The 17290-nt window shown below is 45.8% G+C and overlaps 1 protein-coding gene across 11 annotated transcripts in view; it reads right to left on the reverse strand.

Moving 5' to 3' along the window:
• Positions 1-977: 977 nt before the first annotated feature.
• The window catches only part of LOC137375975 (uncharacterized), a 169098-nt gene continuing 152785 nt past the window's right edge, over positions 978-17290 (reverse strand). For 6 of the 11 annotated variants that reach the window (XM_068043803.1, XM_068043796.1, XM_068043799.1 and 3 more), the window contains 2 exons: positions 14112-14218; positions 979-1718 (listed from right to left, as the gene is read on the reverse strand). In XM_068043803.1, the coding sequence (XP_067899904.1) occupies positions 1651-1718; positions 14112-14218 (175 nt within the window). In that variant the 3' untranslated portion in view covers positions 979-1650. Of the gene's footprint in view, positions 1719-14111; positions 14219-17290 lie in introns of all 11 variants that reach the window. The other 5 variants (XM_068043797.1, XM_068043793.1, XM_068043795.1 and 2 more) reach the window with 2 other exon arrangements.

Below are 17290 nucleotides of genomic sequence, written 5' to 3' on the forward strand. Positions count from 1 at the left end.
AAGGTGCAGAGGAGATTTACTAGGATGTTGCCTGGTATGGAGGGAAGGTCTTACGAGGAAAGGCTGAGGGACTTGAGGTTGTTTTCGTTAGAGAGAAGGAGGAGAAGAGGTGACTTAATAGAGACATATAAGATAATCAGAGGGTTGGACAGGGTGGATAGTGAGAGCCTTTTTCCTCGGATGGTGATGGCAAACACGAGGGGACATAGCTTTAAGTTGAGGGGTGATAGATATAGGACAGATGTCAGAGGTAGTTTCTTTACACAGAGAGTAGTAGGGGCGTGGAACGCCCTGCCTGCAACAGTAGTAGACTCGCCAACTTTAAGGGCATTTAAGTGGTCATTGGATAGACATATGGATGAAAATGGAATAGTGTAGGTCAGATGGTTTCACAGGTCGGCGCAACATCGAGGGCTGAAGGGCCTGTACTGCGCTGTAATGTTCTATGTTCTATGTTCTAAATCTGCCATCCTTACCTGGTCTGGCCTACATGTGACTCCAGACCCAATGTGGTTGACTCTTAACTGCCCTAAGAAATTGCCCAGCAAGCCACTCAGTTCAAGGGAAATTAGGGATGTGCAACATATATTGTGGCCTTGCCAGTGATGCCCACATCCCACGAAAGAATAAGAAAAGTAATCATTCTCTTAGAAGGCAGAATATGTAAAATGGTTAATTGAGGAAATTGAAGAACCCAAGGCTAAAAGAATTTTGTACAAAAATACATTTAACACCTGCTAATTGCCCAGAAATTTCCTGAACTGCATTTTTTCTGAAAGTTAAGTCTTTTTTAAGCTCAATTTCCCAATGTGAATTTATGTGAAATTGAAAATAACCCTTGTAAAACAAGCAGAAATATCATAAACAATCAGGACCTGAGGAAATCACAGAATTTTTCTTTTATTCTTTCTTGGGATGTGGGCGTCATTGATAAGACTAGCATTTGTTGCCCATCCCTAATTTCCCTTGGCAACTGAGTGGCTTGCTAGGCTATTTCAGAGGGCAGTTAAGAGTCAAGCACATTGCAGGTAAGGATAGCAAATTTCCTTCCCTATAAAGGACATTAATGAACCAGATCTGTTTTTACAACAATCAATGATAGTTTTATGACACCATTACTAAGACTGGCTTCCAATTCCTTATTAATTAACTGAAGATATTTATTAATTAATTGAATTTAAATTCCACTAGCTGCTGTGATGGGATTTGAACCCATGTCCCCAGGACATTAGCCTGGGCCTCTGGATTACTAGTTCAGTGACATTACCACTATGCCATTGTCGCCCCAGATAAATATTTGCCATCTTCATTCTTTAAGGCTCTATTATTGATATTATGAAAATTAAAGTTGGAAGACATCAAACCATCATCTTTGCTCAGCACAGCTTTTTTAAGAAAATGCAATTGTGCAATTTTTTTAATATAACGGATCCTGATGCTACAAAAATGCATTCAAAGATCTAGAACATATATTGCAGGTCTCAGTAAGAAGAAATAACTTTTAAAAAAAGCTGAAAGAACGCTATAAAACATCAGAAAGACTTAACTTTATCTACAGAATGCACATTTCAGTGCACTTCCTGACCCATTCAGTTCATAAATTCACCAATGATAACTTGTTGATTGAATTAGGAGACTCAGTTCTGTTAGTCATAAACATAATTTATCCACATAATTTCCTGGGAAGGTGCCAAACTTCTTGGTTCTTCGAGATGTACCTACAAAATATACACACCAATGCAATGAATATTTTATACAATATACTTCTCAGTTAAAGATAAATATCTCATCAGTGGAACACCCTAATTATTCATATAATACAGTTGAAAAAGTATTTAATAAATATTGCTTACTGCATAAATTAGACAGTAATAAATAATCTTCAAGTACCTAAAGTCTAAGTGGCCAACCATAATTCAAAAACTTTTCACAACAGTACAAAGACTATTCATTTGTTTACCTCTCCTCAGAACCAACGGTGTGCAATAAAAATACTGGAAGTTAATAACCAGAGAGTAAATCATTTTTAAACACTGGGCACAGTTGACTCATTCTTTGCATAAACATCAAAACAGTTCTTGTTTATGGGGATCTGAAGAAACTTATGTAAAAACATTACTAAAATAACAGTAAGCTTTGGCAAACACCCTCCCCCATGTACTTTTCACATTTTTATACAAATAGTGACAAATATGGATAGTCCCTTACTTTATTGTGCTTTAAAATGGTTAATCCCATATGACTGAATATTCTTTTGGGCCTCCTTATCTCAAGAGACAATGGATACGTGCCTGGAGGTGGTCAGTGGTTTCTGAAGCAGCGCCTGGAGTGGCTATAAAGGCCAATTCTAGAGTGACAGGCTCTTCCACAGGTGCTGCAGAGAAATTTGTTTGTCGGGGCTGTTGCACAGTTGGCTCTCCCCTTGCGCCTCTGTCTTTTTTCCTGCCAACTACTAAGTCTCTTCAACTCGCCACATTTTAGTCCTGTCTTTATGGCTGCCCGCCAGCTCTGGCGAACGCTGGCAACTGACTCCCACGACTTGTGATCAATGTCACAGGATTTCATGTCGCGTTTGCAGACGTCTTTAAAGCGGAGACGTGGACGGCCGGTGGGTCTGATACCAGTGACAAGCTCGCTGTACAATGTGTCTTTGGGGATCCTGCCATCTTCCATGCGGCTCACATGGCCAAGCCATCTCAAGTGCCGCTGACTCAGTAGTGTGTACAAGCTGGGGATGTTGGCCGCCTCAAGGACTTCTGTGTTGGAGATACGGTCCTGCCACCTGATGCCAAGTATTCTCCGGAGGCAGCGAAGATGGAATGAATTGAGACGTTGCTCTTGGCTGGCATACGTTGTCCAGGCCTCGCTGCCATAGAGCAAGGTACTGAGGACACAGGCCTGATACACTCGGACCTTTGTGTTCCGTGTCAGTGCGCCATTTTCCCACACTCTCTTGGCCAGTCTGGACATAGCAGTGGAAGCCTTACCCATGCGCTTGTTGATTTCTGCATCTAGAGACAAGTTACTGGTGATAGTTGAGCCTAGGTAGGTGAACTCTTGAACCACTTCCAGAGCGTGGTCGCCAATATTATAGAGGGCATCAATTACACTTTCATCACCTCTCAGGAATTTTTGCCAGCAGTACTCTGAAATTTAGTCATCTGTTCCTTGCATTTGGATGTCGTCACTGGTTTTACTTTACTGACACATAACCCATTGTTAACTGTTTGAAAATATCTCATCAGGAAAGCACTGATTATCTACACACTCCCTCGCTGGTGACACCCGTAGATAGAAATTTGGCTCTATAGCGCCTGGGTTTTCAGCGCAATGGGTGCTATTGTGTGTCCAAAATAGAGACAGTGTCATGTGCGCACAATTCTGATGTGGGCTGTGCTGGACGCCATTTAGGTAAGGGCTAAACAAAGGGCTGTTAACATATGCAAATAAGGGGTGTAATGCCTGCTTCTGTTCCATCTTGCACTTTGGCTTGCGTCTGAGGCAGACACCACCAGTGCTGATATCCTCCAGGCAAAGCAATGCTGAGCAGCATGCAATGACAAAAGATTAGTACTCTCCTTAATCACCCTTGCTCCCGGTTCCAGGATCTCTAACCCCACTGTTGACTCTGACCTCCAGGCAGACCCCAACTATCCATCCCCCCTGCCCCAGTCACAAACTCCTAACTGATTGCACTCTGAGGCCCAGCCAACAATACTGCAGCCCTCCGTCATGTGCTTCCCAACCTCTTAGCCCCCTTGAATCACTCACCGAGGCTCAGCCATTCCTCCTCCAGACCACAACGATTTTATCCACTTACCTGAACCTGTGCGGGCTTCTACCGCTCTGCCTTCTACATGATAATGAGGTCCAAGTACCAAAATCCCTTACTCCTCGGACCTCCCAATTTGAGCACGGGCTTTTAGTACTCTGCGGGTGAGGCACCCAAAAATGGACTCGGCCAAATTTCGAGGCCCCAATGTTCTCACAGGAAAACCTGAGTGGACCAGGCCCACCATCTGCTCCACTCAGGGCAGCCCAATTGCTGGAAGGTGTGGGACCCCTCATTCATATAAGTATATATATATTATAGAAAGATATAAATATAAATATATGTCAGGGACACCTGAAAAATCGCTCAACCTATTATTTCAGATGACTTTGGGGCAATGAACATACTCCCATGAAATAGGTCCTTTATGCCTCTGTTGTTTGCCCAGAAAATGGGTGCAATGAGATTCAATTTCTCCCCCTTCATTCAATCTCTGTACAATAAGTGGCAGCAGAAACTCACTTTTATATCTTCACTGCACGGAGCCTGTTCTGAGAGTCTGTGGGCTGATACAATGGGCAAGATTTTCCTTTCAGGGGTGGGAAATAGATGTTGAGACCATTTCCGGGTCCTGAACCTGCTCCCTGGGGGAAACAGTCACCAATCCCAATTTTGACGGGGGCGCCCCCTGAATTGACTGGTTTGGCGGTCAATTAGCGAGAATTGGGGGGGGGGGGTGGGGACTGAAAGAGAATGGGCCCAATTTAAACCGGCAGCGTCAGCCATTACTGTAGCTTCTGTTTTATGAATGTATGAAGTGGTGAAGGTGAGCAAAGGTCCGTTGTAGCTGACAGTGGGCAGATGTGCATCTTTAATTGGTGGTAGGAGTTTCAGGCTGCATCTTCAATGGAAGTGTTCAGACAAGCAGCTCAGTGTGAGTTCCATACCATCCTGTTCACTCTGGGTCAGAGGGGCTCAGTTGAAACCAGCCTGAATCAGATGATCCCTGATGTTAATAGCATCCTGACGAGACCTTTGAGCCCCACACTGGGTCCTGCCACCTCTCTGCGCAGCCGGGGCACCTCGGTATTCTGCATCTTCCGCCCTTCTTCCTCCTCCATGTCTTGGTCCTCCTCTTCCTCTGATGAGCTCTGTCTTTAAACAGCCTCACCCTCTTCAATGTTCACACCTTTCTGGAGGGCCATGTTATGGAGAGCGCAGCAGACCATTACAATGAGTGAGACCCTTGCAGCAGTGTTTTGCAGGGTGCCCTCCCGACTAGTCCAGGCACCGGAACCGCACCTTCCAAAGTCTGCTAAATGGTTGTCCTGCTAAGCAGATGGCTTTGGTTGTAGCATCAAAGTCCCTCTGTCTCAGGTTCTCGTACAAAGTTTAGTAGCCATCTTATCAAGGGACATCCCTTGTATCCTAGAATCCATCCACGGAGTCTCGGGATGGAGTGAAGAGTAGCCTGGACTGGCAGAGGATGACAGTGTCGTGGCAGCTGCCAGGAAAGCGAGCGCACACATGGAGGAAGCTCTTGTTGTGGTTGCAGACAAGCTGAACGTTGGGGGAGTGGAAGCCCCTCTTGTTGATGAATCTGACTGGCCGGTCATTGGGTACCTTGATGGCCACATGCGTGCAATTGATGACGCTTTGCACTTCGGGGAATCCAATGATGGAGGCAAAACCCATTGCCCTCTGTGCCTGCGAGGCTGCGTCTGTCATGAATTGAATGCACCATCCAGCTCTTGCAAATAGAGCATTAGTGACCTGTGAGATGCAGTAGTGTGCAGCCATTTGCAAGATGTGACAAAAGTCCACAGCTGATCCTTGGATGGAGCCAGAAGCGAAATAGTTCAAGGCCACAGTTACTTTGATGGCTACTGGCAGGACATGATGAGACATGCTGCGAGGTGTGAGGTCTTCAGCGACAAGAGCACAGATCTCTGTGACCATCTCCTTGGAGAGCCACAGCCTCCTGCAGCACTGATTCTTGGTCATCTCAAGGTAGCTCCTTCTGTAAGGAACTAGATAATGAAGTCAGTGTGACTAAGGGGAAGAGCAGGCAGGGAGCAGATGATGAATATAAAGGGACTGGTGGTCTGAGGTGCATTTGTTTTAATGCAAGAAGTGTAGTAGGTAAGGCAGATGAACTTAGGGCTTGGATTAGTACCTGGGAGTATGATGTTATTGCTATTACTGAGACTTGGTTGAGGGAAGGGCATGATTGGCAACTAAATATCCCAGGATATCGATGCTTCAGGCGGGATAGAGAGGGAGGTAAAAGGGGTGGAGGAGTTGCATTACTGGTCAAAGAGGATATCACAGCTGTGCTGAAGGAGGGCACTATGGAGGACTCGAGCAGTGAGGCAATATGGACAGAACTCAGAAATAGGAAGGGTGCGGTAACAATGTTGGGGCTGTACTACAGGCCTCCCAACAGCGAGCGTGAGATAGAGGTACAAATATGTAAACAGATTATGGAAAGATGTAGGAGCAACAGGGTGGTGGTAATAGGAGATTTTAATTTTCCCAACATTGACTGGGATTCACTTAGTGTTAGAGGTCTAGATGGAGCAGAATTTGTAAGGAGCATCCAGGAGGGTTTTCTAGAGCAGTATGTAAATAGTCCAACTCGGGAAGGGGCCATACTGGACCTGGTGTTGGGGAATGAGCCCGGCCAGGTGGTTGAAGTTTCAGTAGGGGACTACTTTGGGAATAGTGATCACAATTCCGTAAGCTTTAAAATACTCATGGACAAAGACGAGAGTGGTCCTAAAGGAAGAGTGCTAAATTGGGGGAAGGCCAACTATACCAAAATTCGGCAGGAGCTGGGGAATGTAGATTGGGAGCAGCTGTTTGAAGGTAAACCCACATGTGATATGTGGGAGGCTTTTAAAGAGAGGTTGATTAGCGTGCAGGAGAGACATGTTCCTGTGAAAATGAGGGATAGAAATGGCAAGATTAGGGAACCATGGATGACAGGTGAAATTGTGAGACTAGCTAAGAGGAAAAAGGAAGCATATATAAGGTCTAGGCGGCTGATGAAAGACGAAGCTTTGAAAGAATATCGGGAATATAGGACCAATCTGAAACGAGGAATTAAGAGGGCTAAAAGGGGTCATGAAATATCTTTAGCAAACAGGGTTAAAGAATATCCCAAAGCCTTTTATTCATATATAAGGAGAAAGATGGTAACGAGAGAAAGGATTGGCCCACTAAAGGACAAAGGAGGAATGTTATGCTTGGACTCAGAGAAAATGGGTGAGATTCTAAACGAGTACTTTGCATCGGTATTCACCGAGGAGAGGGACATGACGGATGTTGAGGTTAGGAACAGATGTTTGATTACTCTAGGTCAAGTTGGCATAAGGAGGGAGGAAGTGTTGGGTATTCTAAAGGGCATTAAGGTGGACAAGTCCCCAGGTCCGGATGGGATCTATCCCAGGTTACTGAGGGAAGCGAGAGAGGAAATAGCTGGGGCCTTAACAGATATCTTTGCAGCATCCTTAAACACGGGTGAGGTCCCGGAGGACTGGAAAATTGCTAATGTTGTCCCCTTGTTTAAGAAGGGTAGCAGGGATAATCCAGGTAATTATAGACCGGTGAGCCTGACGTCAGTGGTAGGGAAGCTGCTGGAGAAGATACTGAGGGATAGGATCTATTCCCATTTGGAAGAAAATGGGCTTATCAGTGATAGGCAACATGGTTTTGTGCAGGTAAGGTCATGTCTTACCAACTTAATAGAATTCTTTGAGGAAGTGACAAAGTTGATTGATGAGGGAAGGGCTGTCGATGTCATATACATGGACTTCAGTAAGGCGTTTGATAAGGTTCCCCATGGCAGGCTGATGGAGAAAGTGAAGGCGCTTGGGGTCCAAGGTGTACTAGCTAGATGGATAAAGAACTGGCTGGGCAACAGGAGACAGAGAGTAGCAGTAGAAGGGAGTTTCTCAAAATGGAGACGTGTGACCAGTGGTGTTCCACAGGGATCCGTGCTGGGACCACTGTTGTTTGTGATATACATTAATGATTTGGAGGAAAGTATAGGTGGACTGATTAGCAAGTTTGCAGACGACACTAAGATTGGTGGAGTAGCAGATAATGAAGGGGACTGTCAGAGAATACAGCAGAATATAGATAGATTGGAGAGTTGGGCAGAGAAATGGCAGATGGAGTTCAATCAGGGCAAATGCGAGGTGATGCATTTTGGAAGATCCAATTCAAGAGTGAACTATACAGTAAATGGAAAAGTCCTGGGGAAAATTGATGTCCAGAGAGATTTGGGTGTTCAGGTCCACTGTTCCCTGAAGGTGGCAACGCAGGTAAATAGAGTGGTCAAGAAGGCATACGGCATGCTTTCCTTCATCGGACGGGGTATTGAGTACAAGAGTTGGCAGGTCATGTTACAGTTGTATCGGACTTTGGTTCGGCCACATTTGGAACACTGCGTACAGTTCTGGTCGCCACATTATCAAAAGGATGTGGATGCTTTGGAGAGGGTGCAGAGGAGGTTCACCAGGATGTTGCCTGGTATGGAGGGCGCTAGCTATGACGAGAGGTTGAGTAGATTAGGATTATTTTCATTAGAAAGACGGAGGTTGAGGGGGGACCTGATTGAGGTGTACAAAATCATGAGAGGTATAGACAGGGTGGATAGCAAGAGGCTTTTTCCCAGAGTGGGGGATTCAATTACTAGAGGACACGAGTTCAAAGTGAAAGGGGAAAAGTTTAGGGGGGATATGCGTGGAAAGTTCTTTACGCAGAGGGTGGTGGGTGCCTGGAACGCGTTGCCAGCGGAGGTGGTAGATGCGGGCACGATGGAGTCTTTTAAGATGTATCTCGACAGATACATGAATGGGCAGGAAGAAAAGAGATACAGAACCTTAGAAAATAGGCGACATGTTTAGAGAGAGGATCTGGATCGGCGCAGGCTTCGAGGGCTGAAGGGCCTGTTCCTGTGCTGTAATTATCTTTGTTCTTTGTTCTTTGTTGGTAGATCCTATGCTGAGCGTAAGGCCTCTGTTGCCTTCCTGCCTCTTGTACCTCTCCTCTGTGCCCTTGGTTAAATTAAACAATTGAACAACTTACAGGAGGAGGTGGCTCCACAAATATCCCCATCCTCAATGAGGGGGGAGCCCAGCACACCAGTGCAAAAGATAAGGCTGAAGCACTTGCAACAATCTTCAGCCAGAAGTGCCAAGTGGATGATCCATTTCAGCCTCCTCCTGAAGTCCCCAGCATCACAGATGCCAGTCTTCAGCCAATTCGATTCACTCCATGTGATATCAGGATGCAACTGAAGGCACTGTATACTGCAAAGGCTATGGGTCCTGACAGCATTCCGGCAATAGTACTGAAGACCTGTGCTCCAGAACTTACCCCGCCCATAGCTAAGCTGTTCCAGTACAGCTACAACACTGGCATCTACCCAGCAATGTGGAAAATTTCCTAGGTATGTCCTATACATAAAAAGCAGGAGAAATCCAACCTGGTCAATTACCGCCCCATCAGTCAACTCTCAATCATTAGTAAGGTGATGGAAGGTGTCGTCGACAGTGCTATCAAGCAGTACTTGCTTAGCAATAATCTGCTCAGTGATACTCAGTTTGGGTCACTTAGCTCCTGACCTCATTACAGCCATGGTTCAAACATGGACAAAACAGCTGAACTCAAGAAGTGAGGTGAGAGTGACTGCCCTTGACATCAAAGCAGCATTTGACCGAATATGACATCAAGGAGCCCTGGCAAAACTGAAGTCAATGGGAATCGGGGGAAAACTCTCCACTGGTTGGAATTGTACCTATCGCAAAGGAGGATGGTTGTGGTTGTTGGAGGTCAATCATCTCAGCTCCAGGACATCACTGCAGGAGTTCCTCAGGATAGTGTTCTAGGCCCAACCATCTTCAGCTGCTTCATCAATGACTTTCCCTCAATCATAAGGTCAGAAGTGGAGATGTTCGCTAATGGTTGCACAATGTTCAGCACCATTTGCGAACCCTCAGGTACTGAAGCAGTCCGTGAGAAATGCAGCAAGACCTGGACAATATCCTGGCTTGGGCTGATAAGTGGCAAATAACATTCGCACCACACAAGTGCCAGACAATGACCATCTCCAACAAGAAAGAATCTAACCATCTCCCCTTGACATTCAATGGCATTACCATTGCTGAATTCCCCACTATCAACATCCTGGGGGTTACCATTGATGAGAAACTGAACTGGAGTAGCCATATAAATACTGTGGCTATAAGAGCAGGTCAGAGGCTAGGTATCCAGCGGTGAGTAACTCACCTCCTGACTCCCCAAAGCCTGTCCACCATCTACACGGCACAAGTCAGGAGTGTGATGGAATACTCTCCACTTGCTTGGATGGGTGCAACTCCCAAAACACTCAAGAAGCTCGACACCATCCAGGACAAAGCAATCCACTTGATTGGCACCCCGTCCACAAACATTAACTCCCTCCACCACTGATGCACACTGGCAGCAGTGTGTACCATCTACAAGATGCACTGCAGCAACGCACCAAGGCTCCTTAGACAGCACCTTCCAAGCCTGTGACCTCTACCACTGAGAAGGACAAGGGCAGCAGGTGCGTGGGAACACCACCACCTGCAAGTTCCCCTCCAAGCCACACACCATCCTGACTTGGAATTATATCGCCGTTCCTTCACTGTTGCTGGCTCAAAATCCTGGAACTCCCTTCCTAACAGCACTGTGGGTGTACCTACCCCACATGGACTGCAGCGGTTCAAGAAGGTAGCTCACCCACCACCAATGGGCAATAAGGGATAGGCAATAAATGCTGGCCTGGCCAGCGATGCCCACATCCCATGAAATGAATTTTAAAAATGGTGCCTGGGGCACTGGCCTTCCAGCGGAGTATGTTGCTCTTCATCGCCACTGCACCCAAAATCTGAGAGTTGTGCCCCCATTGCCAGCTGCTGCCTTCCTTGTGCTCAGGTGGCCCTCCTATTGTGTTTGGCAGCCTTGTCCCCTCCTCTTATGCTCCCGCGATGCCAGGAGGGTAATGACTCCCTGCATTGCCCAAGCACTTACTGACCACTCTCCCTGCAACCTGCGCTGTCCCGATGGGACTTTTGTACAAGTGGCCGAGTGCCCCTTTGTGCCACTCACACTTTCATGGAGACTACCTAATTCCCTGGGCCAGAAATGATTAGCTCTCTGCTGTGTGCCCGCCTCCATGCACCTGGTTTGGCCCAGAAAGTGCATGCAGTCTATGCATCCTCGTCAAAATCTGAACATGCCCCTTAACGAGCTCTCAATGAGCTCGATAATAGTCTTAACTGCTGTGGTTAATGGATCAGATAGGATCTTGGGGCTGCTCTCCCACCACCGTGGTAAAACTCACTGGTCCCGCAAACTGCTTTTGTAAACCGGCATGCTGGCTGGCACCTATATTTTCATCACCCACTCGCCTTCATTCCTGCCCCTGGCAGGACCTGAAAATTCTGCCTTAGGTAGGCACTCAGGCTTAGTGCCAATTCCCAAGCCAACTAATTAGATGCTATAGTTTTCCATTGGCTGGTGTTTCAGTGTCATGTCAGAAAATTCCATAGAAAAGGGGGCTGCTGTATTTTTTCACCACTTCAGTTCAAATTGTCTTTCTATCTGATACCTCCAGGAACCCAAATTATTTAATGTTTAATGAAAATTTGTTTTTCTCTTCAGTTATTTAAGATGTTATAAAATTTCAGCTAGGTGAGTATTAGGGTACAGTAGTTAATCAGTACAATTACACACACCCCAAAGTGAAAAATTTAAGTGGGAAATCCTCAAAGATTATGTAAAGAAATGAACTGAAAATAATGGGTTCCCTATGTAGTGCATTTCGCACATGCACACTAAAACTGCCTCCCAAATTGGAATTCTTACGGACCTGCATGAATCACAGACTGTTCCATCTCACCAAATCATAAATTTGGTTTGGGACATTTATTTTGTGATGGCTATTATGTTTGCATTGTGAACAAATGGATGCAAATGGGAACAAATGAGAAAGACAGTGTGACCAGAAAAGGACTGTGTTGGCTGTCTCCTCCCTTCCTCCTCCTCCTCAGCTGCTTGCCATATAGCTGGGGGCCAGGGTTACACCTTCATCATGGAAGGGTTACGCAGCATATAACCGCATTGATTCGCACTCTGCCAAGTACTTTAGGGCTCCTCCACAGTGCTCCAGACAGTGTAAGCCTTGTTTAAGCAACCAATGACCTGCTTGATCAGATTTTGTATGGCAACATGACTTTCATTGTATGCATGCTGCCCATGCATGTGTGGGTTGTGTACCGGGGTCATGAACCATGTCCCCAAAGGATAGTGCTTGTCATCCAGTAACCACCAAATGCAGAATGACAGCATCTTGACTGCTCTCGGGCTTTGGCCTGTATAGTATGTTCATACAGCAGCTGGACATTGAGCAAGTGGAATCCCTTTCGGTTGCATTTTAGAATTGGCATGTGGATACCACAAAGCGATGTTTGTGCTATCAACAGAATCATACACCACAGGGCAGCCTGCAATCCTCGTGAAGCCATGTACTTGCTCCACCTGCTTCTCTCTGGTAAGAGAGAATGTAATGTATTCAGTTGGAATACAGAACCTCAGTGACGTACCTTATGCAACAGTGGACAGCAAACTGGATGATGTTGCAAATATTGCTGCTCGAGCCTAGAAGGAGCCAAACGCATAAAAGCTCTTGGTCACGGTCACCTGCACAGCCACTGGTAACATCATCCTCGACCTCAGAGGCTGCAGTTGTGGCTGCGGCTGGCACATTTCAGTGAGGACGTCCTTAGTGAAATGAATATGTCGAACACACTGTTCCTCAGTGAGCTTCAGGCAGGAGAATTGCACCCTGAATACTCTGACCAGATATGGCGGCACAGTGGTGCAGTGGTTAGCACCGCAGCCTCACAGCTCCAGCGACCTGGGTACTGCCTGTGTGGAGTTTGCAAGTTCTCCCTGTGTCTGCGTGGGTTTCCTCCGGGTGCTCCGGTTTCCTCCCACATGCCAAAGACTTGCAGGTTGATAGGTTAATTGGCCATTATAAATTGCCCCTAGTATAGGGAGGTGGTAGGGAAATATAGGGACAGGTGGGGATGTGGTAGGAATATGGGCTTAGTGTAGGATTAGTATAAATGGGTGGTTGATGGTTGGCACAGACTCGGTGGGCTGAAGGGCCTGTTTCAGTGCTGTATCTCTAAACTAAACTAAACTACTGAGATCCCTTCGCCTCCTTCTCCTCCCTCTTCCACCAGCTTGTCCTGCCTTGTATCACTTCTGCTCATTCTCCCTGTCATTCTGTAGTCCAAGGGGGATGCAAACTACTGCAACCATGTCTGGATGCAAAGGGTTTGTGCAGAATCCTTGAAGCCTGGACAAAATCCCTCAGCTACCCTACTCCCTAAAGCTTTTAGCACCCTTAAACAACTCTGGAACCCACCAAACACTTCTACAATCACAGCAATGAACCGGTGAAAATCAATCTTCAACTAACCAGAATGTAGTTGATGATCTCTTTAAATAACTCTTGTGGAGATTCTTTTGGCTGCTGTACGAAGGTTAAGACAGGGCGCTAATTGGAGCGTTGAGCTCCAAAATGGCAGCATTGACATCAAATCAGCGTTCCACACTTAACGTCACGATCTGTCAATTCTGCATACTTCCAGTGGATGTTCCCTGCAAATGTGCTAATGCTGTTACCCAAATAGCGTCCAGCTCAGCTAATACCAGAAGCATGTGTGCAAATGTCAAGGACTCCATTATGGAGGCAAGGTGGAGAAATGGGCACCAAAGAGTCAAAGTTCACAGCCTTAGTGTATGAACATTGCACAAGTCTTGACAATATGCAAAAAAAATCTGAACAGAAAAGAATAGGCAGAATACATGTATCTTCTATGGTGATATAACAGGACATCATCCATTGCAGAAGTGACATTTATGGAGTTATGATTTACCTCAGTGTTGCCTTAGTGGACCAGTGTATTTAATTCCTAGTTAGGAAAGTATTAGAACAATTTCAGTATTTTAGCATTATGTATGATGCATTTTCACTCTTGCAGATGCATAGGGAACATACAGGAAAATGCTGATTATACTGGGAGTATAATGAGAGCCATAGTGAAGTTGAACGGCGAGCTCTCTGGTGTGAGGCATCCATGAACCATCAATTGTATCACGTGATTCAAACCACACTTGTCTTCTACCGTGTAACTCATATTGAAATGAGATAGAGCTTGTGGGTTTTATTTTAATAGTAAACTGAAGAACAGGCTGCATTTATTATACTGTAATATATCTGGCAGGAACATACCCAAGTACCAACCGTCACCACATTTTTTAATAACATTAACGAGGTCTCCTTGTCTGAGCTCCAGTTCATCGTCCTTGTTGGGAGCAAAGGAATATAAAGCCAAATACCTGTAATAAAACATGAGCTTCATCATTTGCTCTGGCTTTACAGATCATTTGGAATGCAAAAGAAAATAATTCTTATTTCTTTTTTAGGACTTTCTGAGCCACGCACCATCTCTGAAAGAACAGACAGGCCTTTGCTAATGCTATTCTGTAACTGTATGCTTGGAGACATGGTTGTGGCTCAGCTGGTTGGATTCTTGCCTCTGAATCAGAGATTGTGAGTTCATGTCCCACTCCCGGATTTAGTACATAAATCAAAGCTGACACTTCAGTGCAATACTGAGGGAGTGCTGTGCTGTCTTTCAGATGAGGTGTTCATAAAAGAAGAAAGTTTAAGGCACAGAAAGAAGCCACTTGGCCCATCACGTTTGTGCCGCCTGAAAAGCAATCCACCTATACTAATCTCACCTTCCAGTATTTGGTCCGTAGCCCTGCAGATTACAGCACTGGAGGTGCATATTCAGGCTCCTTCTGAATGAGTTGAAAGTCTCTGCCTCAACTACCCTTTCAGGCAGTGAGTTCCAGACCCCCACCACCCTCTGGGTGAAAAAACGTTTTTCCTCATCAGTTTACTCATCGCCCCTCTAATTTTTCGACCAATCACTTTAAATCTATGTCCCCTAGTCACTGACCTCACTGCTAAGGTAAATAGGCCCTTCACCTCCACACTGGATAAGGATAAGAGTAGTCCTCGGGTGAAGGTGCTAAATTGGGGGAAGGCTAATTATAAACAATACTAGGCAGGAACTGAAGAATTTAGATTGGGGGTGGCTGTTTGAGGGTAAATCAACATCTGACACGTGGGAGTCTTTCAAACGTCAGTTGATTAGAATCCAGGACCAGCATGTTCCTGTGAGGAAGAAGGATAAGTTTGGCAAGTTTCGGGAACCTTGGATAACGTGGGATATTGTGAGCCTAGTCAAAAAGAAAAAGGAAGCATTCGTAAGGGCTGGAAGGCTGGGAACAGAGGAAGCCCTTGAGGAATATAACGACAGTAGGAAGGAACTGAAGCAAGGAGTCAGGAGGGCTAAAAGGGGTCATGAAAAGTCATTGGCAAACAGGATTAAGGAAAATCCCAAGGCTTTTTATACGTATATAAAGGGCAAGAGGGTGACCAGGGAAAGGGTTGGCCCACTCGAGGACAGAGGAGGGAATCTATGTGTGGAGCCAGAGGAAATGGGCGAGGTACTAAATGAGTACTTTGCATCAGTATTCACCAAAGCGAAGGACTTGGTGGATGATGGGTCGAGGGAAGGGAGTGTAGATAGTCTCGGTCATGTTGTTATCAAAAAGGAGGAGGTGTTGGGTGTCTTGCAAAGCATTAAGGTAGATAAGTCCCCAGGGCCTGATGGGATCTACCCCAGAATACTGAGGGAGGCAAGGGAAGAAATTGCTGGGGTCTTGACAGAAATCTTTGTATCCTCATTGGCTGCAGGTAAGGTCCCAGAGGACTGGAGAATAGCCAATGTTGTTCCTTTGTTTAAGAAGGGTAGCAAGGATAATTCAGGAAATTATAGGCCGGTGAGCCTTACGTCAGTGGTAGGGAAATTATTAGAGAGGATTCTTCGGGACAGGATTTACTCCCATTTGGAAACAAACGAACTTATTAGCGAGAGGCAGCATGGTTTTGTGAAGGGGAGGTCGTGTCTCACTAACTTGATTGAGTTTTTTGAGGAAGTGACGAAGATGATTGATGAAGGAAGGGCAGTGGATGTTGTCTATATGGACTTCAGTAAAGCCTTTGACAAGGTCCTTCATGGCAGACTGGTACAAAAGGTGAAGTCACACGGGATCAGAGGTGAGCTGGCAAGATGGATACAGAACTGGCTCGGTCACAGAATACAGAGGGTAGCAGTGGAAGGGTGCTTTTCTGAATGGAGGGCTTTGACTAGTGGTGTTCCACAGGGATCCGTGCTGGGCCCTTTGCTCTTTGTAGTATATATAAATGATCTGGAGGAAAATGTAGCTGGTCTGATTAGTAAGTTTGCGGACGACACAAAGGTTGTTGGAGTTGTGGATAGTGATGAGGATTGTCAGAGGATACAGCAGGATATAGATCAGTTGGAGACTTGGGCGGAGAAATGGCAGATGGAGTTTAATCCGGATAAATGTGAGGTAATGCATTTTGGAAGGTCTAATGCAGGTGGGAAGTATACAGTAAATGGCAGAACCCTTAGGAGTATTGACAGGCAGAGAGATCTGGGCGTACAGGTCCACAGGTCACTGAAAGTGGCAACGCAGGTGGATAAGGTAGTCAAGAAGGCTTACGGCATGCTTGCCTTCATCGGTCGGGGCATAGAGTCTAAAAATTGGCAAGTCATGCTGCAGCTGTCCAGAACTTTAGTTAGGCCACACTTAGAATATTGCGTGCAATTCTGGTCGCCACACTACCAGAAGGACGTGGAGGCTTTGGAGAGGGTACAGAAGAAGTTTACTAGGCTGTTGCCTTGTCTGGAGGGCATAAGCTATGAGGAGAGGTTGGATAAACTCGGATTGTTTTCACTGGAACGACGGAGGTGGAGGGGCGACATGACAGAGGTTTACAAAGTTATGAGCGGCATGGACAGAGTGGATAGTCAGAAGCTTTTTCCCAGGGTGGCAGTCAGTTACTAGGGGACATAGGTTTAAGGTGCGAGGGGCAAAGTTTCAAGGGGATGTGCGAGGCAAGTTCTTTACACAGAGGGTGGTGAGTGCCTGGGACTTGCTGCCGGGTGAGGTGGTGGAAGCAGGTACGATTACTTGTGGAATCAGGCTTAAATATGTGCAATTGACTAACTCTCCTGCAAGGAGTATTCAGAATATTTATGGTTCATTTCTATGAAGCTACAAAAAGGTCCAGAAATTTAGTTACTAACAATAGACAGCATCTCTGTGGGATTGACTGGTCACTTTCCAGTCTGTACATATGTACATATGTGAATAAGATCTTTGTCATACACAGCAGGGTGTGATGTTCCAAAAGCTAATTAAAGAGGTGACATAATCCACAAAGTTTTGGCAACTGGAGAATAAACTGAGTGATTCACTACTGATGGAGAGTTCCAAACAGTCGTTCACTCATGAAAGATCCCCACA

The sequence above is a fragment of the Heterodontus francisci genome, chromosome 12 (assembly GCF_036365525.1).
Source record: "Heterodontus francisci isolate sHetFra1 chromosome 12, sHetFra1.hap1, whole genome shotgun sequence".
Taxonomy (NCBI): domain Eukaryota; kingdom Metazoa; phylum Chordata; class Chondrichthyes; order Heterodontiformes; family Heterodontidae; genus Heterodontus; species Heterodontus francisci.